Source organism: Dama dama, chromosome 21, assembly GCF_033118175.1.
Source record: "Dama dama isolate Ldn47 chromosome 21, ASM3311817v1, whole genome shotgun sequence".
NCBI lineage: Eukaryota > Metazoa > Chordata > Mammalia > Artiodactyla > Cervidae > Dama > Dama dama.
This window is the reverse complement of record NC_083701.1, coordinates 31,946,721-31,974,050: the sequence shown is the minus strand read 5'-3', so window position 1 is coordinate 31,974,050 and position 27,330 is coordinate 31,946,721. Positions and strand designations below refer to the sequence as shown.

Sequence of the window (27,330 nt, the reverse complement as noted above, 5' to 3'; positions counted from 1 at the left end):
TAAGCATTCCCACTCCCTTACCAGCACCTGAACGCATCCTCCATGACTGTGTCCTTTTGTTTTCTGCGCCTCTGGAGTCTCACCAGATCACAGTTTCTCTTTAACTTCTCAGAAGGGACAAGGCCTGAACACTGTAAAGCTTCCCCCTGCTCTCAATATGGTGAACTGAGGTGTGCAATCAGGTACTTGTTACAAGTTTCCAACCAATTGGCTGGACCCTGCTCCAGACAGCATTCCCTCTAAAGTCCTAAAACTCTCAAATCACTGTATGGCTGTGTCTTAGGCAACCATTTTCAAATCTGACTCAAGTGGACTTCATCTTGCCGCTCTTTTTGGAACTTGACACTCATCTTCTCTGCCCTGTACCTGGAACTGTGGTCACATCAGATTTGCTCCCACCAGCCTCCTCTGTCCCCCGGTTCCATTTGTCTCTTCCACTCCAAGTTCTATAAGCCCACCAAAGCTGGTGAGGCTGGGACAGCCACTGTTAAGGCTACAAAGGACATAGTGTGGACCACACAGCCTTATTCCTTTGAGTAGTTAACTGACCCTGAACAGTGCAAGAAATAGCAACACTTTTAAAGGAATCTCTCATTTATGAAGGAGCCTCAATTTTTAGGATACACAGGAAGAAGAAACAAAATTATGACAGATTCCACTTCCCAAGAAAACCGAAAAGAGTCTTATGAAGGTTTTATTTTGGTCAAAGTCCTGGCAGAAGTCACTGACAAATCCTGCAGTTTAAAGCAAGTTTGGTGTTTCTTCCAATGTTTGAGTGACAACAGAATGGCAAAGCAAACTTTCCTCCATTTTTCTCAACCCAGCAGGACAATTGTTTTTCAAGAAAGGAATTATCATCATGAATCAACTGTAAAATACACAACCATTTAAACTGATTGAAATAAGTAGCATTCATGCTGAAATAAGAGTGACCCTGAATACTTGAAATGAAAGAATATAGAAAAGGAGGAAGAGAAGTCAGATCCCAGTTAGCATTTTAAAAGATTCATGGTGAAGAATAGACAAATAGGAGCATTCCCTGGGGTCAGTGTTTGAGGTTTCTTTGCAAATCTGAAAGGATATAGGTTAGGTCTAAATGGAAACCAACAAATTGAAGATAAAAAACAAATTAGTTAATTATAAAGCCCTAAAGATAAAAATAACCCCCTTGGATTTGTGTGATAATATTGGGTTGCAAACATTTTAAATCTTCTTACCCTTTAAAAATATTATCTTGACTGCTTACTTTATAACAATAAGAAATTATCCTAGTTGAAAGCTCTTGATCATCAGAATTAAGTCAATTTAAAGAAAAAATTTTAGTTTATTCTTTTGCTGTTGTTGTTGTTGAGTTGCTAAGTTGTGTGCAACTCTTTTGCAACCCTAGGGACTGTAGCCCACCAGGCTCCTCTGTCCATGGAATTCACCAGGCAAGAATACTGGAGTGGGTAGCCATTCCCTTCTCCAGGGGATTTTCCCAAATCAGGGATCAAACCTGCATCTCCTATGTCTCTTGCATTGGCAGGCAGATTCTTAGCACTGAATCACCAGGAAAACCCAATTTATTATAGTTTATTATAGTGCTAAAGTAATATATGGGCTCTCCTTGGTGGCTCAGATGGTAAAGAATCCACCTGCAATGCAGAAGACCCATATTTGATCCCTGGGTAGTAAAGATCCCCTGGAGAAAGGAACGGTTATCCACTCCAGTATTCTTCCATGGAAAATCCCATGAACAGAGGAGCCTGGTGGGCTATAGTCTATGAGGTCACAAAGAGTCAAGACACAACTGAGCGACTTAGCACACAAAATAATACAGAGCTCCAACTGCATGAACTAACTGACAAGCAAAATTACTACAGTTGCAAACATATTACAGATTCTGAATATCACTCTTCATTGGCTTTTTTGTCATTTCAAAAGAATCTTTCTGTAGTAAATCATGAAACCATAAAATTTTTCATCTTGAGTGGACCTTAAAAATCATGTCACAGCCAGTTCCTTCATCTTCGAAATGAAGAAATTCAAATTTAGAGAGATGAAATAGAATAACATTCACCATGAAATACCTAGTTTAGAGTCTGAAAATAATAATATCAGAACACAGGTTTGGAATCTTTCTCTCCCCAGGACTCAGGCTGTGGTTATGGACAACTAACCAAAGTTAAGACTAGAGAAAGGATTATCACACTGCACAAACACTGAGCTATTGAAGTTTATGATATACACCATTGTGATCGGCTCTATTGCAAAACTTTCAGGTTGAAGTTAAGTCAATTAACCACCCCTTTAAAGATATTTAAAAAGAATAATGACAGCACTTTTTGGAAATAGTTAGAGCCCTCTACCATTGTCTAGAAAAAGGACCATTTATGGTTCCATCCAATGCCAGTAATACTACGCACAGCATAAGACATAACAAAACTATTTTAAGATCAATTGTTGAGTCCGATGACTGTACCTCCCAGCCTTCAATATGAGACTGCCACTCCTCTAAAACTTCCAACTTTTCCATCTGTCTCTTGGCCTCGTTGATGTTGGAACAGACGGCTTTCATGGCTTGGAGAGCTTCCATGACTGCTGCATAGTCACTGTGTTTCCTTGGAGTCCGCTTAAGCAACTCCTGTTTATACACAAAAAACAAATCGCCCTTTGATCTTCAGCATTCTGGGACAGCAGGTTCAGACTGACCAGGAAATGAAAACTGCAAGGATCGTGAGAACCACTTTCAGAAGTGACATCACAAACTCCTCCAAGATCAAGACCCAAAATAAAACACTGAATGAATAAGTGTCACCACCTGCATACACCACAGTCACTTTAACTTTTCCCTTAAAATGATGTTGTTTTTAAAAACTAAATTAGATATCCCCTTTCAAACTATCAAATATCTAACCTACAGCATGTAATTTTTTAATATGATTTATAAGTTTTTATAATTTTTATGTTTGACTTGCACTCCAAAATGAGGACTTCTTTATATGTTGATTTCATTTCTCTAGTGTGATGGTAAACCATCAAACAATTATGTCCTATAATTTAAAAAATAATATAAGTCCCTTACTTTCTAACACTTTTTGAGAAACTATAAAAAAAAGTGTCATAAATAAAACAAATTTTTAAACTGTCTCATATTCTAGTAAAACAAGTAATTTATAAATTCCGCAATACTCCATCATTAAAGGAGCAATTTATGCTGTTTTTGCCAACAACTTGGTTGTTTCCCTCTTAGTTTATTCTCTACAATGAATTCTATACACCCTTCAATAGCTTTTTCCTTTTTTTTCTTTTTATTTTTTTTTCCATTCAGGATATCAGATCTAGAGTAATCTTTAATCTTATTTAAAAGGTCTTATTTAGAAGCACAAAATTAAACATCTTCACCCACTGTCTAGACAGCTGTGACCACATTGCTTTTTAATTAGTCATTTGTTTCCTTACGACAGTTGCCATCATCATGTAACTAACACAATTAGAGAAATCCGGAGGCAAATCTTGAAGAGAATTTTCTAAATTCTTAACACAGTGGGAAAATATGCAGTTGTTATGCTCTCTTGATGTTCTTTATCGTTGAAAATTCTGCCATCAACTTTGACCCTGCATTCAAAATATTCACACTCTGACAGAACCAGCACCAAAAGGACCCACATTACATCACTGCCAAGGTCAGGTTTAAAAAGTTGTGCTGGATCACAAATCCAAAGAAGAGAGATGCAGGCTTCTCCAGGAACCCTCAAGTCTTAGTGTTACTTGTAAATTATGTGAAGTGGTGAAGGCAGTCTACGGGCTATGATCCGGGGCTCCCATGGGCCTGTGCCAAGTGGGTATCTCTGGAGTTGAGACATGAATTTAGATTCTGTGAGACAGCAAAAGAAATGACCAGTAATAATCTGTCAGTTACTGGCTATGAACCCTGTGGTGGCTGGCCATCTCAGTATTTCAAGTTCTACAAGTAAGACCAAGGTATCTTTTCTTTAAAACACTGCCTAATCCCCTAATGTTTTCCAATGAATAAATAAAACCAACCCAAATTAAACAGAATACCAGCTCAGTTTTTCAGTTGATGATACAATGGAGAAAAATATCAATACCAATATATCTACTGCACAAGTAGTTTTTTCCTGTTTATCTGCGATGATAATTTTTCTAAAAGCAAAAAGATGTCATTTCTCCATGACTTGAAGATGCTCTGAATTGACCTTTCTGCCTAAAGCAAGGATATGTCCATGTTCCTATCTCTGAGGTCACCTGAGGTCATCCTTGATCAGAAATGAGTTGATTTAGAACAACCACTTGACTTGATATATTTCTTTTAATATCACCATCCCTTCTGATTCTTAAATCCTCGGGATTCCAAAACCAGGAATAGGAATAAGAGGAGTGATGAGAATGCATGCAAATTTGTCACCAAATCAGAGGTCAGAAGGGACTACCAGAAAGATGGGAGTCACATTTGCATCAACCCTGTCTACCCCCTGAAGACTGTGCCACAGTTCAACAGACCTGGACATCCCTGTGCTAGCTTCTCTCTATATGAGCTAACCAAGCAATTTAAACTTGTTTTCTTTTAATAAAAAAAAACCTTTTCAAAGAAAATTTTCATTGAAATCTAATGTATGCAACTGACAAAAACTATAATGAAAAAACATATTTTTAGTTCAAATTCACAACATCTATTTCTCAAAAAGTAAATCAATTAAGAATACCAGTTAGTATGTCCATAGCATTTCTGAGTTTGTTTTTTAATTTAGATACTAAGAAGTAGTTAATATATTAAAATAAATCAGAATCAAATACACATGAGTAATAATGGCTAACATTTATGGAGTGCATACTATGCTAGATGATTTGTATAAAATAGCTTAAATCAATTATTAGGTACTCCTATATGAATACATATGCATGTATGTCTATGTATACAGAGTTATACATATATGTATACATAGATATACATACATTTACACATTCTTTTAGGTATTTATCATAATTTCATATCATCATCATTATTTCTGTTTCATACATGAAACCCATGCCTTTAAGAGGTTAGATTACAATCTCACTCATGCAGCTAGTAAGCAGAAGGCGCAGGACTTGAACTCAGAACTCAAATGTTCAACCACTACCCCCAACTGACTATTCAGATGTCACATTTCCAAAAAAATTCCTTTCCAGAACTGCTATTTTAATCTATTCATATATCCTTATATTATGAGCAATACTTAGTACATTACAATGTGTTTTCCATAATGAAACTTTTGATCATTTGTAACGAGGCCATGGACCTATGACCATAGACATTTCCTGTCTTCCAGAGGCAGAGTTTTCTTATAACTGTCTTTCCATGTTCTATTATTTATTATCCCATGTGACCCACTCCATTACCTGTAATAATGACTGAAAAACTAGGCTCTGAGATTATGTAACTTAGCCTTAACTTCATTAGCATCAAGAAGTCACCAATGGTTGGGGAAAGGAAAAAAATACACCAACAGCAGGTTTACTGAAGATAAAATAAAGTGCTGTATAAACTGGTCATAATGTACTTAAGAGGGATTTATCTTGAAACTAATGTGTTTATACTACAGGTAACTCAAACAAGTATTTTTTATTTTTTTTTATGAAGAGCACAAAAAGTCTCTATTCCCAGGACGTTTGTTTCCTACTCTCTATATAAATTAGTGACAAAATAGCTATCTTTTCCCAATAACTGTTATTTGTCTTTTCTTTAGAATGTCAAACTATTTAAAAGAAAATTTTTATTTTTAAAAAGATCACCAGCAAAAATACACAGGTACAAGGAAAATGCAACAATGAAGAAAACACATAAAGTACCTTCAAAAGTAGAGGGTATTTGCATATTCTTTGTATTGGCGTTACCAAGTATCCTTCCAGAGGGACATCTGTGTTCTTCCGTCCTCCGAGCAGCATGCAGTTCTGGTGTAGAAATACAGACAATGAATTACATTTTTAAGCCTGATTCTCTCATCAACTTTTCTGTTGAAAACTTGTGAAAGCATGTCTCTATATAACTTCTGTCTCTGAGAAATGCATGTGTGTGTACATGCTCAGTCATGTCTGACTCTTTGAGACCCCATGGACTGTAGTACACCAGGCTCTTCTGTCCGGATTCTCTAGGCAAGAATACTGGAGTGGGTTGTCATAACCTCCTCCAGAGGATCTTCTCTACCCAGGGAATGAACTCACATCTCCTGCCTTACAGTCAGATTCTTTACCACTGAGCCACTGGGGAAGCCCGAGAAAAGCACATTTAGTTACAAATAAAATTTACAGGATAGAAAGGAAATAATTTTGCGTTTCAGATTAGAGACCAAAATGTGTTTTGAGTCTTTATCTTGAAAATGAATTCACATATATCCACCTGAGTAGGAAGTCTGAGGAAGAAGACAGAAAGTGAAAGATGGAGGAATGAATTAATGGAGAGATGTTGAGTGGATGGATGGATGTGCTGAGAAAAAGAAAGAAACAGAGATGGAGGGATGAATTAATGGAGAGATGGATGAGTGGATAGATGGATGGATGGATGGATGTACTGATGGATGGATGTGCTGACAGATGAATAAACAGATGCACATGTACATATACACATCATGCTTAGGGAGAGGTTGTGTGGTAATGCAGAAGATCAGGCCTGAAGATGACTGGGTTCTCCCCATGCCCTGCCACTGGGAAGTGATGCAACTTGGACCAATTTCAAGGTTCTAATTTTCCTCTCTGTTATACAGGCCGGTTTTAATCCAGTGATCTCTAAACCACTTTGAGCTGTAACACCTCACCAATGACACTGGCCAGCCAGTCTCAGAGAAGGAGGTCAGATATGATCTCCACAGAAGCAAGATGAAAGGAGAAAACTCAAAGACAGCAATCACACTGAAATGAAATGGAAGCAGCTTCCGTTTACTGAAAGTGACGGTCAAGAAAATCAATGCTGATAAAGACTTGATCCTCTTAAGCTTTTCATCTTTATTCTGTGTTTAAGGAGCAGTGACAATATAAAAAATTTAAAAAAAAAAACCAATTTAGAAACAATTGCTTTAATTTGAAAATTTTTTACAAACTTTTTTTTGGCTGTGGCACAAGACTCATGAGATCTTAGTTCTCTGACCAGGGATTAAACCTGGGCCCTGGCAATGAAAATGCCAATTCCTAACCATTGGACTGCCAGGACATTCCCTAAAAAATAGTTTTGAAACTGGTGTCAAAACCTGTTTGTGCAGCAACCATCATGGTGACTTGCACAGAGAAAGCAGGTAATAAATATTCAACAAAGGAAGAAAAGGGCCCCTCAAGCATCATACTGATAATTTAATAACCTGTACACCACTATCTTTTAAAATACAGTCTTACATTCAGCAAGAGGAGAGACTGAGTGCTGAGCAGGAAAGGAGATAAAAGGAACAGTGATGGAAGCAGAATAATGCCACCCCCGCCCCTGCCCCCACTGCCCTGAGCAAGCAAGTTCAGCTCCAATCTGTGCAACCAACTGGGCAAAACCAGCTCCATGACTTTCACTTCACCAGCAACATTAGACAGAGCAGCAAATAAGGGTCTTATTCAAACCTGTTCTTTGGGGGTTTCAACCCCTATTGCAATCAGATCATCAAAATAACTCTTTCTACCTGTTATGGTACTATCCCCGGAGGAATCCTATGTATTAATAACATATCTACATACCATTCTACTTCCAGTGATGCTTTGGTGTTCCCGTATTGAGTGAACACTCCTTATACATGCAGCCACCCCCTGTACCTAGCCCTGGGCTGAAGCACCCTAAGGAACCCATGACTGTCTAACTTGCTACTGGGGCTTCCCAGGTGGCTCAGTGGTAAAGAATCCACTTGCCAATGAAGGAGACGCAAGAGACATGTGTTCGATCTCTGGGTCAGGAAGGTACCCTGGAGTAGGAAATGGCAACCTGCTCCAGTCTTCTTTTCTGGAGAATTCCATGGACGGGGAGCCTGGTGGGCTACAGTCCATGGGGCCACAGAGAGTCAGACACAGAGTGATTAAGTAGCAGCAACCTGCTTTTATTTTCTTACCCACTAGTACTACATAGACTACAAACTCCCTTCATAACAACTAAGGTTGGTTGTCATTTTCTTTCTTTTTTAAATTTTTATTGGAGTCTAGCTGATTTACAATGCTGTACAGAAAAGTGAATCCATTATACACATACACATATCCACTCTTTTTCAGATTCTTTTCCCATATAGGTCATTACAGAGAATTGAGTAGAGTTCCCTGAGCTGTACAGTAAGTCTTTATTAGACTGGCTTGTGAGAGTCACCTCTCTACTTATGTAGACAGAAAATATATTTCCTAAATAAGCTCCCAGAGAGTCTGTCAATCCTAAAAGCTTACTCAGGTGATGGCATATGCAAGTACCCAAAATTATAACATCATCATCCCATATCTGTAACCCCTTAATGTTTTCCAAAGGGTGATTGCTCTTATCCCTATTTAATGAGTAAGGAAAATGACACCAGAGATGTAATGAATTTCCTAAAGTCATCCAGATAATTAGTGTCCACTTAGTGCCAAGGCAAGAACTATCAAAGCCAGGGTCTTCCTAACAGCAGCATCTGGGACTTGGGATATGTAGTGGACACCCAGCGCTGCTGAGAGCAGAGTGCCCTGAGGGGCAGAGTTCTGAGACTTCACAGGGAGCCCCATCAATCCAAAGGTGCAGGAACCTCCTCTGGCCATGGCAGAGAGAAGAGATTAGTAAATTCTCTTCCCCCAAACAACTGATGTGTGTGTGCATGCTAAGTCACTTCAGCCGTGTCCAACTCTTTGCAACCCTATGAACTGTAGTCCTCCAGGCCCCTCTGTCCATGGGATTCTCCAGGCAAGAATACTGGAGTGCGTTGCCATGCCCTCCTCCAGGGGATCTTCCCGACCCAGGGATCAAACCATCTCCTGTGTCTCCTGCCTTACAGGAGGATTCTTTTACCACTGAGCAACCAGGGAAGCCCAAAACAACTATTATACTAAACTAAATTGTGGGGGGAAAAAACCAACAATTTCAGGACTCTGGAAATCAACTAGAGTCAACAAACTGAGAAGTGTTTATTCATGAAAAACTGCTGAACTTCAGGTAAGAACAGAGGACTTGGTGGCATTCTTCCCCGGGCTCTTCCCTTTCCTCCCCCTCTTACCCCACCCCCGACCAGGGTCATCCTCAGCTCATCCTGCATGGTGGCCCTGTCACAGCAGCACTGGCCCTGCAAACCAGCTATCAGAGGGGACTGCAGAGGGCAAAAATCCCACACCCAGGAGTGTTGGCAATGCAGCACACTGCCTAAGAAAAATGGGAACGCTCACAATTATGCTAGCCTGAGACTTCGGTCCTGCTCGGGGCAAATGTCAGACTGTGTACGTGCAGAGAAGAAATGAGATGATGGCCCCGTAAGAAGAAAAACCCAGGTCTGAGCTGGAAACTGCCTGCTCTGTGAATGTGTCCCCCCACACTCCCACACAGATCCAGAAATCAGATGGATCGTGATGTTCAATTTACCTCTGACAAATTCCCAACTGACCACTAAGTTAAAAAGTCAGAGGAGTGACCCCTAAAAGGAAAGACTAAATTATAAAACAAAAACTGAATGAAGACGGAGGCAGCAGCTGCATATACAAAAGACACAGATTCTCAAATTAAATCCAGGAAAGTTACTAAAAACAGAATAAACAAAAAAATAATAACAAGCCTCAGGGAAATAAGACTTCCTAAGTTAAGACCCATATCGTATTCCCTAGAGATATTATAAAAAAAAAAAAAAAAAGAAAAGAACTGAACATAAACTCACTCTGTTTCAGCAATTCTACTCTAAGTATTTACCCAAGAGAATGAAAATATATATCCACACTCAGACTTGTACATGAATATTCATAATAGTATTCTTTAGATCTGCCCAAACTGGACATATCCTGACCTTACTAAGAAATCTTTCTCTCCGAAATGACTTCAAGGATCTTCAAGGCCCACCATTACCACAGTCAATTGTTGACCCACTATTCATAAACTGGCAAATGGATAAACAAAACACAATGGAATATTATTCAACAATAACAATGAATGGAGTATGAATACATGCTGTAACAAAGATGAACCTCAAAATCATTTTAGTGAGCCAAAGAAGTCAGACATTAAAAGATCGTACTGTATTGTATTCCATTTATATGAAATCTCCAGAAAAGGCAAACCTAGAGAGATAGGGAGTAAACCGGTGATTGCCTGGAGCTAATAGTGGGAGTGGAAATGAGCTGTAAACAGGCATTTTATTTTTCATTTTAAATGAGCTGATCCAGGCTCTAAAACCGGATGGTGGAGATGGCCGGTCCACTCCACAGCTTGCTAAATATTGCTGAATTCTATTTACAGTGAGGTTTTCACTGGCAATTATGATGTTTAAGTAACTGCCAAAATATGCATTTATTTGTACTATTCTAAAGAAATTAAATACAGATTTTTCTCTTATTATGGACAGTGAATAAAGAATATATGTAGGAGAAAGGTCAGTCTTGAAAATTCTTTTCTACCATCCCCACAAAGTGTTTCCTTCCTGTCACTGCCCTACTTAGAGCTCTCTAAGCAGCAGTAAATGAAACTCTAGAGGCTGGAGGAATATAAAAGCAATGTAAACTCTGGCATAAATGTCTTCTCTCACTAAAACCTGTGGTCTCGTAGCTCATCAACCAGGAGAGGGCATGGCAGTGTTTCTCCATGAACAAGCTTCTCCCAACTCACTTCTTTTCATTTCATTCATTCATTTGTGTGTGTGTGTGTGTGTGTGTGTGTGTGTGTGTGTGTGTGTGTGTGTGTGTGTGATTTTAAGGGTATATATCAGATTAGCCAAAAAGTTCATTCAGGCTTTTCCATATGATATAACAGAAAACACAGAATAAACTTTTCAGCCAACTCAACTTATTACTATATACATTTACTGAAGTACCGTTGATTTACAGTCTCACTTCTTACATTTCTCAAAGGACTCTCTAGCTTCCTAGCAGGGATATGTTAAAAACAGATGTCACACAAGCAGTTCTAACACTACCTTGATGCTATTCCTTGGCTCTCAGTGGACCTATCAACAAATAACAGCATATGGTGACACATAAATATATACTTACCAAAAGAAATGTCCGGATTGTTCTTATTTTGTTAAGTTCAAAGAGCAATTTCTGGGCCTTCTCATGATTACTACAATATTCATCATAGATGCGAAACTTGTCTTTCTGTAAATTCAAGAATACATTAGAGTCATTTTATTAGCCATTTTGAAACATGAAGGGTGATGTTTATGAACAGACTTTATTAAGTGTTTACTACATTTCAAGAGCCATACTGTGTGTATATAGGAATATGTTTATTTTTTCTGATCCATGAAGGGGATGGATCTAGGAAGGGGACAGACTTATATTCATTATAATCCAGTATGATGTACACAATAAAAGGTAAATGAACCAAGTGGTGGCAGATTACAGACAAGAGAGCATTTAGCTTTACCGGCAGGGTTCAGTTACAGCTTTAGAAAAGATATCACATCCAGGCAAGATCAGGGAGAGGGAAGAATGTATTTTGGTGGAAGGAAAACCATGTGTCAGATCAAAGAGGAATAGGACATAGTGCCCTGCGGGTCACATGCACCAATCTGGACAGTTTAAAAGGGGCACTGACAAAGTAGACAATATTCAGCAACAAGCAACTAAGATAATGACAGACTTTAAAGATGTTACACCTGAAAGGTCATCTCAGAGAGAGATACTTGTTTGTATACAAAAGTAAGGAAGTGTAGCTACTTTCAAATATCTGTCATATTTATTACAAAGGATTTACAAATCTTTGTAGCTCCGAAACACAAAACTAGGACCACTGGTGCAAACTGCAAAGGCCTTGATGGGCAGTGACAGGCAGATTCTGGATTAATACAGCGATTTTTCCAACAATTAGAATTATCACTAAAAGTGATAAAGTAAAAGCAAGATGAACAATCTTCAGGGGCTACAGAAAGGATACTTTCCTAAAAGGAGAAATGTCACACCACCCTGATCTCTAAGCTCTCTTCCATCTGTAAGGTTTTCCACAAGTGACGATGATTAATATCTATCAAAGCAGTCCAAATAAAAGAGGAAGACATAGAAAATGATCAAAGAGTAGAAGAGAAGTGTGTCCTCTGAAATTTCTAAGATATGCATTTTATACAGCCAGTAGAAAATTGATTGAATGACTTTATTTCAAGAGATGGTATGAACCAAAAGAAAACAAACTTCAGAAATAGTTTAGCTAAATTTGTGGCTGACAGATTCATAGTGTGTTACTGAGGAAATGGATGTCAGGGAGCAAGATTCCCATGTGCAACCCATGAGTCAGTAAGCCAGCAACCACTCCAGCTGGCAGAAGATCTGCATTCTTTCATGAAGGGGAACAGTCTGGATTAAGTGGACACAAACACACGTGACTTAAGAGTTGTACCCAAGGAAAGTGTCATCTCCCTATACTCAAGGAGTCTCTCTCTTTCATAGAATTATTTTTACGGAATATTTTCTGACTTAAAACAACATGTATAGAGTCTGCTCACTACATATATAGATCTAGAAACTACACATCATTACTTTATAAAAGACTAACTAGAAATCAAAAATAAAGGAAAATGGATTTCAATGATAAAATACTCATACACAATTTTTAAACAGAACACTAGTCATATAGCATGTTGATAAATAAATGGATTCCAACGGGTATTCTGAAAATTAGCAACAGCAGAATGATAGCAATAGAAGCACTATTTTCTTTTGTCAGTATGAATGCCCTTTAATTCTGAAAACAATTTTCACTATACAGGTGGCTTCCTTCTTACCTTGCAAATTGACGGCATAAATAATTTCAGCTATCATGTGTAAAGAAGTGAAAATGATCATACAAGCACGACATATAATGTGAAATAACTGAATACTGGCTTGTTCTTCTGCACTGCTCCGTACAAGCCTCAGAAAAATTCAGAGGCAAGCATGTGTGTACCTTGAGGGACCAGGTCTGTTCACCTCCAGGTTTGTCAGAAGTCAATGAACAAGGGAACGTTTTGACTAATACAAGGCTCATTGCACCATTATAAGAGTGAGGATTTTCTGCCTCAAAAGAGAAATGCTCCATGTTTGAGAGAAACATAAAAATCCATTCATTATGAACAGCCTGAATATTCATTAGAATTCAAAGCTACAGCGGATGCGAAAAACTAACTCGTTGGGAAAAAAGAAAAGCCTGTTTATTCTTCACTGAATAAAATGGATGATGCGAGGCCCCCTCCCCTTTTCTGGCTCTAAGTGGAAGATTTCACTGGCCTTAAACGACCCCAAACTTTTTTTTGGTGTCAGATTTTACTTCTAACACTGAATTCCCACATACTACTCTGCCAAAAGGGAAACCTTCAATGCTAGGGGGGAAAGCTTTAAAAATAAACAGAAATTGATCCTACAAAGTGAAGAAAGCAGGTTCCCACTTCTTGCTGAGCATTAGGTTCTGGATGCAAGCACTCTTCCACGACCTTTAAGAATTCTTTGTGTACTGCAAGGATATCCTCAATGTTTGAGAACAGCATCTGTAAATAAATGTGTAAATGCAATAGTGAGGCAAGTTGGGGAAAAAATCCTATGGGGATATAGTATTTTCTCTCCACATTGAGAACACTGGTGGAGAGCTGCCCTTTCCCACCCACCCGGCTGGCAGAGCACCCATTCTGTCTGGACGTCCACTCTCCTCCCACACAATTCTGGGAACCACCGAAAACCTGATCCAGGTTCTCAGGACAATCCCAAGTGACTGAATCCAAGCATGACAGTCCCATCCCACAAACGACAGTGGGCGGCAGGCAGAAAACCAGACTTGCTGGCTGGCTTTTGAGGAAGGGCTTCTCTGCCCGTAGAAGTTCTTGCTATGAGAGTCAAAGTATCGTCATGTTCCTGTGAGTGACAGGAATCTTTTGCTTGCAACCAAAAGCACCCAAGCTATTAATAAAATACTCCATGGTAAGGAGAACAGATAAGTTAGTACTCAATCCAATGGGAAACAGAAATGCCTATAAAATTCGTGGGGATTTTTCACTTTCAGTAAAATAACGGAGCAAGTTAGGATCCAAAATAAATATCAATGATTACTTGCATAGTTTAAATGAGTAGTAACAACTGTACCACGATTCTCATTTACTATCTTCCCCCCTCTTTTTTCCCCAAACTCTTCACAGTTTTCCTTCCCTATGGTTTAAAAGGAAATGCTCATACATTTGTGAGCTGAAGGTATTGTGCAGACATTTTCTGCACCAGTGGACCATCCAAATCATTTGCTCTTCAGGAGTCAGAGCCTGGAAGTCACAGTGGCCCCTATCCTGCCTTCCAGGCCCCTCCAGTAATCCTCTCACACAAGGTTCAGCTCCCTCCCCCTCAGAGACTGGAAAGTTTTTGGACTTGAGGTTATTTTTCTTCTTCCTTTCAAACGTTTCCAAGATCTTGGCAAAAAAAAAAAAAAAAAAAAAATTCCCCATCTTCTACACCATCCTCATAACCCTCCATTTCTTTTCCCAAATCCTATTTTCCCATTTTCTTCACTGTCATCCACACAGGTGCCTGGCACAGAACTTATTCTGTGGCATTATACTTATACTTCCCTGGCATTCCGCTCCTTGCTATTCTTTGGAACTCTGCATTCAAATGCATATATCTTTCCTTTTCTCCTTTGCCTTTAGCTTCTCTTCTTTTCTCAGCTATTTGTAAGGCCTCCTCAGACAACCACTTTGCCTTTTTGCATTTCTTCTTCTTGGGGATGGTCTTGATCACTGCCTTCTGTACAATGTCACGAATCTCTGTCCATAGTTCTTCAGGCACTCTGTCTATCAGATCTAATCCCTTGAATCTGTTTGTCACTTCCACTGTATAATCATTAGGGATTTGATTTAGGTCATACCTGAAAGGTCTAGTGGTTATCCCTATTTTCTTCAATTTAAGCCTGAATTTGGCAATAAGGAGTTCATGATCTGAGCCACAGTCAGCTTCTGGTCTTGTTTTTGCTGAATATATAGAGCTGCTCCATCTTTGGCTGCAAAGAATATAATCAATTTGATTTTGGTATTGACCATCTGGTGATGTCCATGTGCAGAGTCTTCTCTTATGTTGTTGGAAGAAGGTGTTTCCTATGAGAAGTGAGTTCTCTTGGCAAAACTCTTATTAGCCTTTGCCCTGCTTCATTTTGTACTCCAAGGCCAAATTTGCCTTTTACTCTAGGTATCTTGACTTTCTACTTTTGTATTCCAGTCCCCTATAATGAGGACGACATCTTTTTTGGGTGTTAGTGCTAGAAGGTCTTGTGGGTCCTCATAGAACCATTCAACTTCAGCCTCTTCAGCATTATTGGTCAGGGCATAGACTTGGATTATTGTGATACTGAATGGTTTGCCTTGGAAACAAACAGAAATCATTCTGTCATTTTTGAGACTGCATCCAAGTTCTGTATTTTGGACTCTTTTGTTGACTATGAGGGCTACTCCATTTCTTCTAAGGGATTTCTGCCCACTGTAGTAGATATAACGGTCATATGAGTTAAATTCACCTATTCCTGTCCATTTTAGTTCGCTTATTCCTAAAATGTTGATGTTCACTCTTGCCGTCTCCTGTTTGACCACTTCTAATTTACCTTGATTCATGGACCTAACATTCCAGGTTCCTAAGCAATATTGTTCTTTACAGCATCAGATTTTATTTCCATCACCAGTCACTTACACAACTGAGTGTGTTTTTGCTTTGGCTCCATCTCTTCATTCTTTCTGGAGTTATTTCTCCACTGTTCCCTATATGTAGCATATTGGGCACCTAACAACCTGGGGAGTTCATCTTTCATTTTCCTATTTTTTGCCTTTTCATACTGTTCATGGGGTTCTCAAGGCAAGAATACTGAAGTGGTTTGCCATTCCCTTCTTCAGTGGACCACGTTTTGTCAGAACTCTCTACCATGACCTGTCTGTCTTGGGTGGCCCTACACAGCATGGCTCATAGTTTCACTGAGACATTACTTTGCCAGCAAAGTCCATCTAGTCAAAGCTATGGTTTTTCCAGTAGTCATGTATGGATGTGACAGCTGGACCATAAAGAAAGTTGAGTACTGAAGAATTGATGCTTTTGAACTGTGGTGTTGGAAAAGACTCTTGAGAGTCCCTTGGACTGCAAGGAGATCCAACCAGTCCATCCTAAAGGAGATCAGTCCTGGGTGTTCATTGGAAGGACTGATGCTGAAGCTGAAACTCCAATACTGGCCACCTCATGCGAAGAACTGACTCATTAGAAAAGACCCTGATGCTGGGAAAGATTGAAGGCAGGAGGAGAAGGGGACGTCAGAGGATGAGATGGTTGGATGGCAACACCAACTCAACGGACATGAGTTTGAGTAAGCTCCGGGAGTTGGTGATGGACAGGGAAGCCCGGCGTGCTGCAGTCCATGGGGTCGCAAAGAGTCAGACACGACTGAGTGACTGAACTGAACTCCCTGGCAATCCACTGGTTAACTCTTTGCCTTTCAATGTAGGGGGTGAGGGTTCGATTCCTGGTCAGGGAGCTAAGATCTCACATATTCAGTGGCCAGAGAAACAAAACATAAACCAGAAGCGATATTGTAACAAATTCAATAAAGACTTAAAAAAACAACTTATACTGGAACTGGAGAGAAGTGGACAAGCCCTGGGTAACATCCCACGGATGACATTTTATCTGAGGCGACCATGTGCTGGGGTCAAGGGCCAGCTGCACCTCCTCACCTTCACGGTTTCTTCTGTTACATTTTTGTCAAGTTTCGATGCTGCGCACTGGTTCATCCGGTGCAAGAACGCCTGCAGGAAACAAGAAAAGATATTATGAAGACAACATGGGGTTAATCAAGTAACTGAGTGCTAATCCGAATCAATTATTTTTTTTATAAGAATCCAGTACCTATCAAGTGTAATAGTTTTGTTGTATCAATAAAAGACAGAAACCTTTGCATTGTTTCTGCATTGTTTCTCCTACCTGGGGATTAGATTTCCTTTACAGTTTGGGACAGGGCCAAAAGTGATCATGTGGATATGAATTAAACGTATTTACCAAGATCTCAAAGTTCTACAGTAAAATACTTAAGAGTCAAATGCTGCCTAAACTAAACATCTAAGTCTTATGAAGCAGAAAGGACCAAAATTTAGCCAAAAGGGGACTTCTAATAAGAACAAAAGGGCCAGAAATTCTAAAGGGATCCCTTTAGAAGTGAGAGAGATTGAGGGAGTGAGGAAGGAAGGGAGAAAGAAAAACTGACTTTCAAGAAGGAATGGAAGAATTTCCCATCCTTTCCTGCCTGCCTCAAGTTTTTGTATTTCTGGGATCAGGTTCAGAGCTCTCTAAAGCTCTATGGTAGGCAACTAAGTTCATTAGTATTTCAAAGATCTAGACTCTTCCTGGTGGTCATTAAACCCGTGATGAAATAAGCTATTATTCTTACAAAGGAAAAAAAAAGAGTTATTTATACTGGGCCTTAAAAAAGTTTAGAAGGAAAAAAATGACTTCCCATCCAGCAAGTCTGGTCTGGGTCCTCAAAACAAGGTCCACTAACTACCTAGAGACCAGGCGAGATCATTTCTTCCTTTATCTGTTCTAAGAGCTCCAGCCACTACCTGCCAAGTCAGGGCACACAGAAGCTGGGAGGAATCTGAAGATACTCCATCACACAAATGAAAATTAATGTAAGAATGTCTGTAGCTTGCAAGGCTCCTCTGTCTATGGAATTTTCCAGGCAAGAATACCGGAGTGGGTTACCATTCCCTTCTCCAGGGGATCTTTCCTACCCAGGAATCAACCCCAAGTCTCCCGCATTGTTTAGTCTGTAGTAAAGGCAGACTCTTTACTATCTGAGCCACCAGGGAAGCCCAAATTTACAAAGATTTAAAAGATTAACAAAACACAGGATTGTTCATAATATTCCAAAATCATCACCTTCAAGACATTGCTAATAACAATACAAAATGACACAACACTTCTGAGGACAACTTAGTATAAATCTCAGATTTTTAAGTGGGCATTTCCTTTAACCCAGCAATTCTATTTCTTGGAATTTATCCTAAGAAAATTTTCAGACAAGGGGTTTCAATGTATTGATTACAGAAGCAAAAACAGGGGAAACAACTTAAAAGCTCACCATTAAGGGGATCATTTAATATATTATGGTACATGCAAACTACAGAATACTGGGGAAAAGTATAATCATAAATGGAATGAGACAAAAAGTATATATACATATGTCTATCTACAACAGATGTCTGTAAAATATTGTTTGGTGAAAATATGACTAAGCATACTGGATGTACATATACATACACACTTTCACATATATATGTATGTGAGTATATATATACATGTATATATGTACACATGTATAATGTCAGTGTGCATTCATACTAAGAAAAATATGTAGCACACACTAAAATGCAAACAGTGATTACTTCCAGGTGGTAAGAAAGTAACCTTTGTACACTTTCCTATTTTCAGAATATCTGGCTGTGTGCATGTTAGAACTTTTGTAGAACTTTTGTAAAGAGAAAAACAAAACTATCTAAAAGAAACAAAACAATTGAACTCCAGGATCTCACTCCTAGCTTTAGCTTCAGCACCATATTGATTCCTGATTCAGTGAGTTCACGTTTCAGGTTCCATAACTTCAAAGCCATATCAGTACTAACAGCCTCATCTGAATGTAAGAATTCAGCTGAATTAAATAAAATGAATAAGAAAGTATTGGATGTCACCTTAACTTTCTTATTAGAAATATGTAATACAACCTTTTGAAATACTATCTAAAGTTAGGTATAATTGGCAATGGAGAGAGACTTTCAGATTTTCTGGCTTTAATACCCATTTTAATTAGTTTTAATCTAATTTTCAATTTTAGTTTTGTTTTTTTGAACAATATCTTTACCAAAAATGCTCCTTAGCTCTTCCCATTTAGTCTGAAAACAGCATGATGCTCTGACCGCCGAGTTTACATTTCATATTGACCACATAAGAAACAGAACCTCTCGTGCAAGCAAAACTTAAACTGCACCTCTACATTTATAAACCTCATCGTCATAAACTAAACCCGGTCACATTCTGAAACCAAACTAAAGAAAGGAGGTAGTGAAAATGAATCAAACTATGAGGCAAAAGGAAACATACAACCTAATAAAGTAAACTCTATCTTTATCTGACTTTTTATCTTCTTATCCTCCGTGACAATACGGAACTTTTTGTTTAACTGCACGTGAAAGAAAACCTGGAACTTCTTAGCATTTCTAACCAAGCATTTATGTTTCCCAAGAGCCTCATCTTATACAGCAGTGAAGGCAGAATTTAGATGTTTACTTGAGAGGGCAAAATCATGAAAACTGACATTTTCTACAAAATGTGTAAGTCTTCCTTTCCAAAGATAAATGATGTGTTTTCAGAATCGAACTTTAATAACCAGAATCTACAGAGTCCTTTCAAACTTTGGTAATTGGGGTATTTCAGCATTCTCCTGTCAATCAAGGCAGCATTAATATTCTAGTCAAAAAATACATGAGATTTAGTATGTCATTTTACCTCTGTATTCATTCATTCTCAGCAATTCAGAATTTCATTGGAATTAGATCATCTTCAATCTGATAAAAATATAAGGAAAATAAGGACCAGAAAATGGCTTTAACGCCAGTGGTCCTCAAACCTTTCATTGTGTATAAGACTTGAAGAGTCTCAGAATGCCTCATCTTCTCTTCAGTTTGCTTCACATTGTTTTCCCCTCAACAAGAGTTTGGTAAAATATATTAAATGCCATACATTAGTTAAAGAAAGCTAAAGATGTCACAAATTTGCTACCCCATCATCAAAAGAAGGAAGAAAACTCATTCAGATATAATAAGGAGATGCCAGCCTCATCCCTGTCTGTCCATCTGGGCCACTACCAGCTCAAAAGTAAAGTCCACGATAAGTTTTATCTCAGAATGTATTTGCTTATCTTATCATTTCAGTGTACTAAATTATAATCTTTCTCTTTTTTGTCTTTCTCCCTCTTTTCATCAGTAAGGCAGACACAAATCACCCTCCCAAGTCACACATATTTTTAACAGTTCACACTTTTAATTCCAGATACCTGATGCCAATTTGAGTTTCATATCATATAAGCATTAAACCTTATTACTCCTATAAATATTCTGCATTCAGAATGATCTTAGCATTAACCTGTCACCTTGAAAATGTGGCTATTCAATATGAATAGAGATGTATAAATTTTACATATGCAGGCAAAAAGGGAAAATTTTCAGAGCAGCTGTGCTACTGCAGGGAAAACATATTCTCATTTCATGAAAATAGGTGGAGAAAATAAGACCAAATATTGTTCTTTTACCTCTTTAACTTAAGATTACAACATCAAAAGTCTTTGGAAGATAGTGTTTTGTTTTGTCTTCCTGAGAGAAAGACAAAGTTCTAAATAAATGAAAAGGGCTTGGGACTTCCCTGGTGGTCCAGTGACTAAGACTCCACACTCCCAATGCAGGGGCCCAGGTTCGATCACTGGTCAGGAAACTAGATTCCACGTTCTGCATCCGACACAGTCAAGTAAACTTGTTCTTTTTAAAGAAAAGAAAAAGGCTTGCCATTGGAATTTGCTTTGAACTCCTGGTTGACCGTGGCACCATTTAATTGGAACAGAGAAGTCAGAAAGAGGAGTAGTTGCTGGAGTGGGAGAATCAGTTTGTTCTAGCCATGTTGAGTTTGAGATGCCTACTGGACACAGATGTAGAGATCTCAAGTAGGAAGTCAGCTGTACTGGTCTTTTTTTCTAAAGGGAGATTGAAGCTGAAGTTAAAGAGTTGAGTGCTACTGGCAGAAAGATGTAACTCAAGGACAGTCTTCATCACTCAAGGAAGACAGAAGAGGCAGCTGGCTCCTGTTCATTGGAGAAAATATGTAGGCAGGGAAGGAAAAAGGCCCCAGGACAGAACCTTGAGAGCATTCTAACATTTAGAAGTCAAGAAAAAGAAAAGAAACCAAAGAAGCCAGGAAAGCAAGAGCAAAATCAGAAGAGTGTGGTGTCACAAAAGCCAACAGAGAGAGGGTTTCAGGAAAGAAGGAGTGATCAATTGCTTTAACAGTGCAGAGAATTCTGGTAAATACAAACAGATATGTGACTTGACAACACAAGGTGGGTCACTGGTGATCTTGACCATGACACAACCAAAGGAATGGGTACAGGAGAAATGGAGAATAAGAAAATGGAGTTGGCAGCCACAGAAGTTTAAAAGTTTTTAAAGTTTTGCTGAGAAAAGGAGGTGGATTTGAACCAAAGAAGGGTATAATTTTTTTTAAGCTAGAAAATACTAGCTCAATTCATCCAAGTTACATTTTTATGTTCCCTTAATATACTTTGGTGAACCCTTCATAAATTTTCCACTCCACTGGATCTCATTTTTGCCTGAAGACCCACTGATTCCAATTTTGAAGTAGGACTCCTTCCTTTACCATGGAAAAAAGTAACAGACACGCATATTGTGGTGTTAATATCTGTAAATTTAAATACATTTTATGCATGCATTATAACTATTAACTACTAGACAAAATGCTACAATATAATATTTAATTTGCATGCCAGGCATTGTTCTCGGCAGTGATTCTTAAACGGTTTAGCCTCTGGACTCCTATACATTCTTAAAAATAATGGAGAACTGCGAAGAACTTTTATTTGTATAACATACCTGTCAATATTTAATATATTAGAAACTAAAACTAATAAAAATTTTAATATTTGTTATCTGGAAAATCATTTATAAATTTATTTTAAATTAACAATTATAAATCAATTATATGTTAACATATCTAACATACTTTTAAGAAAAACAGCTATCTTTTCCCAAAAAATTTCAATGAGAAGTATGGTACTGTTTCATAGGAATGCAAATTTCTTTCATGTCTGGCTTAATAGAAGCAGCTGGATTCTCATATGCTTCAATGTGTTGTGATACATTGTTTGGAAACATTTTACTTTTTAAATTTATTTATTTATTTTTATTTTTGGCTAGGCTGCGTCTTTGCTGCTGTGCAGGTTTTTCTCTAGTTTCCACGAGCAGGGGCTACTCTCTAGTTGCAGTGTAGGCAACCCACTCCAGTAGGCTTGCCTGGAAAACCCCATGGATGGAGGAGCCTTGTAGGCTACAGTCCATGGGGTCACGAAGAGTTGGACACGGCTGAGCGACTTCACTTTCTCTTGTTGCACAACGCAGGCTCTAGGGAACTCAGGCTCCAGTAGTTGCGGCATGTGGGCTTAGAAGTTTCAATCCCTAGGCTCTAGGAAGCAGGCTCAATACTTGTGGCACATGGGCTTGGGAGTGCCACAACATGTGGGATCCTCCCAGACCAGGGAAGGAACCCGTGTCTCCTTGGTAGGTGGATTCTCTACCAGGGAATCCCTGGAAACATTTTCAATGAGAGTTGGAAAAGGAAAAAAATATGTTCATTTCTATAACATTTTCAGTGCATTGTGAATATTCTTCTTTAAAACAACATCAAAATTCAGTAAGTGATAGTTTCTTAAATGTAGTCATGATGTGGAATATGACATCACATCAGTGTACTTCTTGTACTCTGCTATGTTAAAACCCATTGATCTATCGTGAAATATGAAGGGACCTCTTATCCATGCTTGATGTTGTAGATTTTTTAATAGCGATTCACTGAGAGTTATGTATATCTTCCAATTAACACATTTTATTGTGTGGATCAAAAAACAAGATCCAACTATATGTTATCTAAAAGAAGTCCATGATAAATATAAAAACACACATAGATTGAGAGTCAAGGGATGGTAAAAGATATACCATGCTAACATTAATCAAAATAAAGTGGGAGAAGCTATATTATTTTCTGACAGAGCAGACCTCAAAAGCAAGAGTTCTCCAAGATAATTATAAAGATGTCAATTTTCCAAGAAGACATAACAATGCTTAACCTGTATGTATCTAACAAGAGCATCTAAATACATGAGACAAAACCTGACAGAACTGCCATGAGAAATAAATGAGTCCACAGTCATTGTTGGAGACTTAACTTTTAATCAGAAGTGGAAATATCTAGTAGGCAGAAAATCAGTAAGTATATAACTGAACTCAACAACATTATCAATTGGCTGGATATAAAATAACTATATCCAACAACAGCTATGACCAACCTAGACAGCATATTAAAAAGCAGAGACATTACTTTGCCAACAAAGGTCCATCTAGTCAAAGCTGTGGTTTTTTCCAGTAGTGATGTACGGATGTGAGAGTTGGGCGATAAAGAAAGCTGAGCACCAAAGACCTGATGCTTTCAAACTGCGGTGCTGGAGAAGACTCTTGAGAGTCCCTTTGACTGCAAGAAGATCCAACCATTCAATTCTAAAGGAAATCAGTCCTGAATGTTCATTGGAAGGACTGATGCTGTAGCTGAAACTCTAATACTTTGGCCACCTGATGCGAAGAGCGGACCCACTGGAAAAGACCCTGATGCTGGGAAAGATTGAAGGCAGGAGGAGAAGGGGACAAGAGAGGAGAAGATGGTTGGATGGCATCACCGATTCGATGGATATGAGTTTGAGCGAGCTCTGGGAGTTGGTGATGAACAGGGAAGCCTGGCGTGCTGCAGTCTATGGAGTTGCAAAGAGTTGGACATGACTGAGTGACTGAACTGAATTGAACAATGGCAGAAAGTACATTCTTCTCAAGCTCACATGGAAAACTAGCCAAAATAGATCATATTCTGGGCAATAAAACACATCATAACACATCTAAAAAACATAGATATCATACAATATCTGACCACAATGGAACTAATTAAACTAAAAATCAATAATAGATAGTTAGAAAACTCCAAAATGCATGGATATTAAACAATGCACTTCTAGATAACACATGGGTCAATTAAGAAATCTCAAGAGATATAAAATACTTTGAAGAAAATGAAAATACAACTCACCAAAATTTCTAAGAGACAGCAAAAGAACTTAGAGATAAGTTTATAGCATTGAAAGCATACATTAGAAAAGAGTTAAATCAATAATCTAAGCTTTCACTTAGGAAAGAAGAGCAAACAATCCAAAGTCAGCAAAAGGGGGAAAAAACATAGTAAAAATTACAGAAGAAATCAGTAAAATTTAAAACACAAAATCAACAACAAAACTCAACAAAACTAAAAGCTGGTTCTTTGCAAAAATAAATAAAACTAATTACAAACAAAAACAGGACATCATCAGAGATTACATGGACATTAAAATGATAATAAAGGAATACTATGAAAAATGTTATGACTGCAAATGATAACTTAAATGAAATGGATCAATTCCTTGACAGACATGGCCTGCCAAAATTCACACAAAAAGAAATACAATTTGAATAGGACTTTATCTATAAACGGAACTGCATCAATATTTATAAACCTTCTAAAATACAAAGCACCAGACAAAATAAGTTCACTGGTGAATTCTATCAAACAGTTAAAGGAGGAATTACATCAATTCTCCAGAGTCTCTCCCAGAAGACGGAAGTAGAGGAAATACCTCCTAACTTGTCTGTGAGGTCAGCATTCCTAATATCAAGATAACACAAAGATCTCACAGGAAAACAACAGGCCAATATCACTCATAAACTAGATGCAACAATCCTAAACAAAATTTTAACAAAAAAATCCTAAGTGTATGAGAAAAAACTATAAACCACTGTAAAATGGGAGTATCCCAGGTATGCAAAGTTGGTTCAACATTTGAAAATGAATTCATGGAAGCCATCACATCAATAGTACAAGAAGAAAAACTACATGGTCCTATCAATGGATGCATAAGATGCAGCTGACAAAACCTAACAGCCATTCACAAAAAATGCTCTCCGCAAACTAAGAATAAAGGAGAGTGTCCTCAACATTATAAAAAGTCTTGTAAAACGTTCAGTTCAGTTCAGTCACTCAGTCATGTTCAACTTTCTGCAACCCCATGGATTGCAGCATGCCAGGCCTCCCCATCCATCACCAACTCCCAGAGCTTACTCAAACTCATGTCCATCGAGTTGAAGATGCCATCCAACCATCTCATCCTCTGTCATCCCCTTCTCCTCCCACCTTCAATCTCTCCTAGCATCAGGGTCTTTTCCAATGAATCAGCTCTTTGCATCAGGTGGCCAAAGAATTGGAGTTTCAGCTTCAGCATCAGTCCTTCCAATGAATATTCAGGACTGATCTCCTTTAGGATGGACTGGTTGGATCTCCTTGCAGTCCAAGGGGCTCTCAAGAGTCTTCTCCAACACCAAAGTTCAAAAGCATCAATTCTTTGGTGCTCAGCTTTCCTTATAGTCCAACTCTCACATCCACACATGACTAATGGAAAAACTATAGCTTTGACTAGATGGACCTTTGTTGACAAAGTAATGTCTCTGCTTTTTAATATGCTGTCTAGGTTGGTCATAGCTTTTCTTCCAAGGAGTACGTGTCTTTTAATTTCATGGCTGCAATCACCATCTGCAGTGATTTGGGAGCCCAGAAAAATAAAGTCTCACTGTTTCCATTGTTTCCCCATCTATTTGCCATGAAGTGACAGGATTGGATGCCATGATCTTAGTTTTCTGAATGTTGAATTTTAAGCCAACTTTTTCACTCTCTTCTTTCCCTTTCATCAAGAGGCTCTTTAGTTATTCTTCATTTTCTGCCATAAGGGTGGTGTTATCTGCATATCTGAGGTTATTGATATTTCTCCCGGCAATCTTGATTCCAGTTTGTGCTTCTTCTAGCCCAGCGTTTCTCATGATGTACTCTGCATATAAGTTAAATAAGCAGGGTGACAATATACAGCCTTGATGTACTCCTTTACAAATTTGGAACCAGTCAGCTGTTCCATGTCCAGTTCTAACTGTTGCTTCCTGACCTGCATAAAGATTTCTCAGGAGGCAGGTAAGGTGGTCTGGTATTCCCACCTCTTGAAGTATTTTCCACAGTTTGTATCTAAAACCTGACAGCCAGTATTATACATAATGGTGAGAAACTAGAAGCTTTCTCTAAAAGCAAGCAAATAAAACAAAAGGACTGACAGATACAGAGGGGAGTGGAGTGGGGAAGAGGCAAGACAGGTGAAGAGGATTAAAAGGAACTAAATATTTTTGAGATTAATATACAAGCAACTCCTGAAGCTCAATTCCAGAAAAATAAATGACCCAATCAAAAAATGGGCCAAAGAACTAAACAGACATTTCTCCAGAGAAGACATACAGATGGCTAACAAACACATGAAAAGATGCTCCACATCACTCATTATTAGAGAAATGCAAATCAAAACCACAATGAGGTACCATTACACGCCAGTCAGGATGGCTGCTATCCAAAAGTCTACAAGCAATAAATGCTGGAGAGGGTGTGGAGAAAAGGGAACCCTCTTACACTGTTGGTGGGAATGCAAACTAGTACAGCCACTATGGAAAACAGTGTGGAGATTTCTTAAAAAACTGGAAATAGAACTGCCATATGACCCAGCAATCCCACTTCTGGGCATACACACTGAGGAAACCAGATCTGAAAGAGACATGTGCACCCCAATGTTCATCGCAGCACTGTTTATAATAGCCAGGACATGGAAGCAACCTAGATGCCCATCAGCAGACGAATGGATAAGGAAGCTGTGGTACATATACACCATGGTATATTACTCAGCCGTTAAAAAGAATTCATTTGAATCAGTCCTAATGAGATGGATGAAACTGGAGCTCATTATACAGAGTGAAGTGAGCCAGAAAGATAAAGAACATTACAGCATACTAACACATATATATGGAATTTAGAAAGATGGTAACGATAACCCTATATGCAAAACAGAAAAAGAGACACAGAAGTAAAGAACAGACTTTTGAACTCTGTGGGAGAAGGTGAGGGTGGGATGTTTCGAAAGAACAGCATGTATATTGTCTACGGTGAAACAGATCACCACCCCAGGTGGGATGCATGAGACAAGTGCTCAGGCCTGGTGCACTGGGAAGACCCAGAGGAATCGGGTGGAGAGGGAGGTGGGAGGGGGGATCGGGATGGGGAATACATGTAACTCTATGGCTGATTCATGTCAATGTATGACAAAACCCACTGAAATGTTGTGAAGTAATTAGCCTCCAACTAATAAAAATAAATAAATAAATAAAAGGAACTAAATAATAAATAAGTCACAGGGACGTAATGTACAGCATGGGGATAGTCAATTTATGGTAACTTTGGATGGTGTGTAATATATAAAAATTCTGA

General features: G+C 38.5%; 1 protein-coding gene across 2 annotated transcripts in view; it reads right to left on the bottom strand.

Annotated features, from left to right (window-relative positions):
- The window catches only part of PREX2 (phosphatidylinositol-3,4,5-trisphosphate dependent Rac exchange factor 2), a 285,395-nt gene that overhangs the window by 198,690 nt on the left and 59,375 nt on the right, over positions 1-27,330 (bottom strand). For both annotated transcript variants that reach the window (XM_061123437.1, XM_061123438.1), the window contains exons 2-6: positions 16,812-16,883; positions 13,491-13,613; positions 11,149-11,253; positions 5,833-5,934; positions 2,462-2,623 (exon numbers count right to left, since the gene is read on the bottom strand). In XM_061123437.1, the coding sequence (XP_060979420.1) occupies positions 2,462-2,623; positions 5,833-5,934; positions 11,149-11,253; positions 13,491-13,613; positions 16,812-16,883 (564 nt within the window). The remainder of the gene's footprint in view (positions 1-2,461; positions 2,624-5,832; positions 5,935-11,148; positions 11,254-13,490; positions 13,614-16,811; positions 16,884-27,330) is intronic.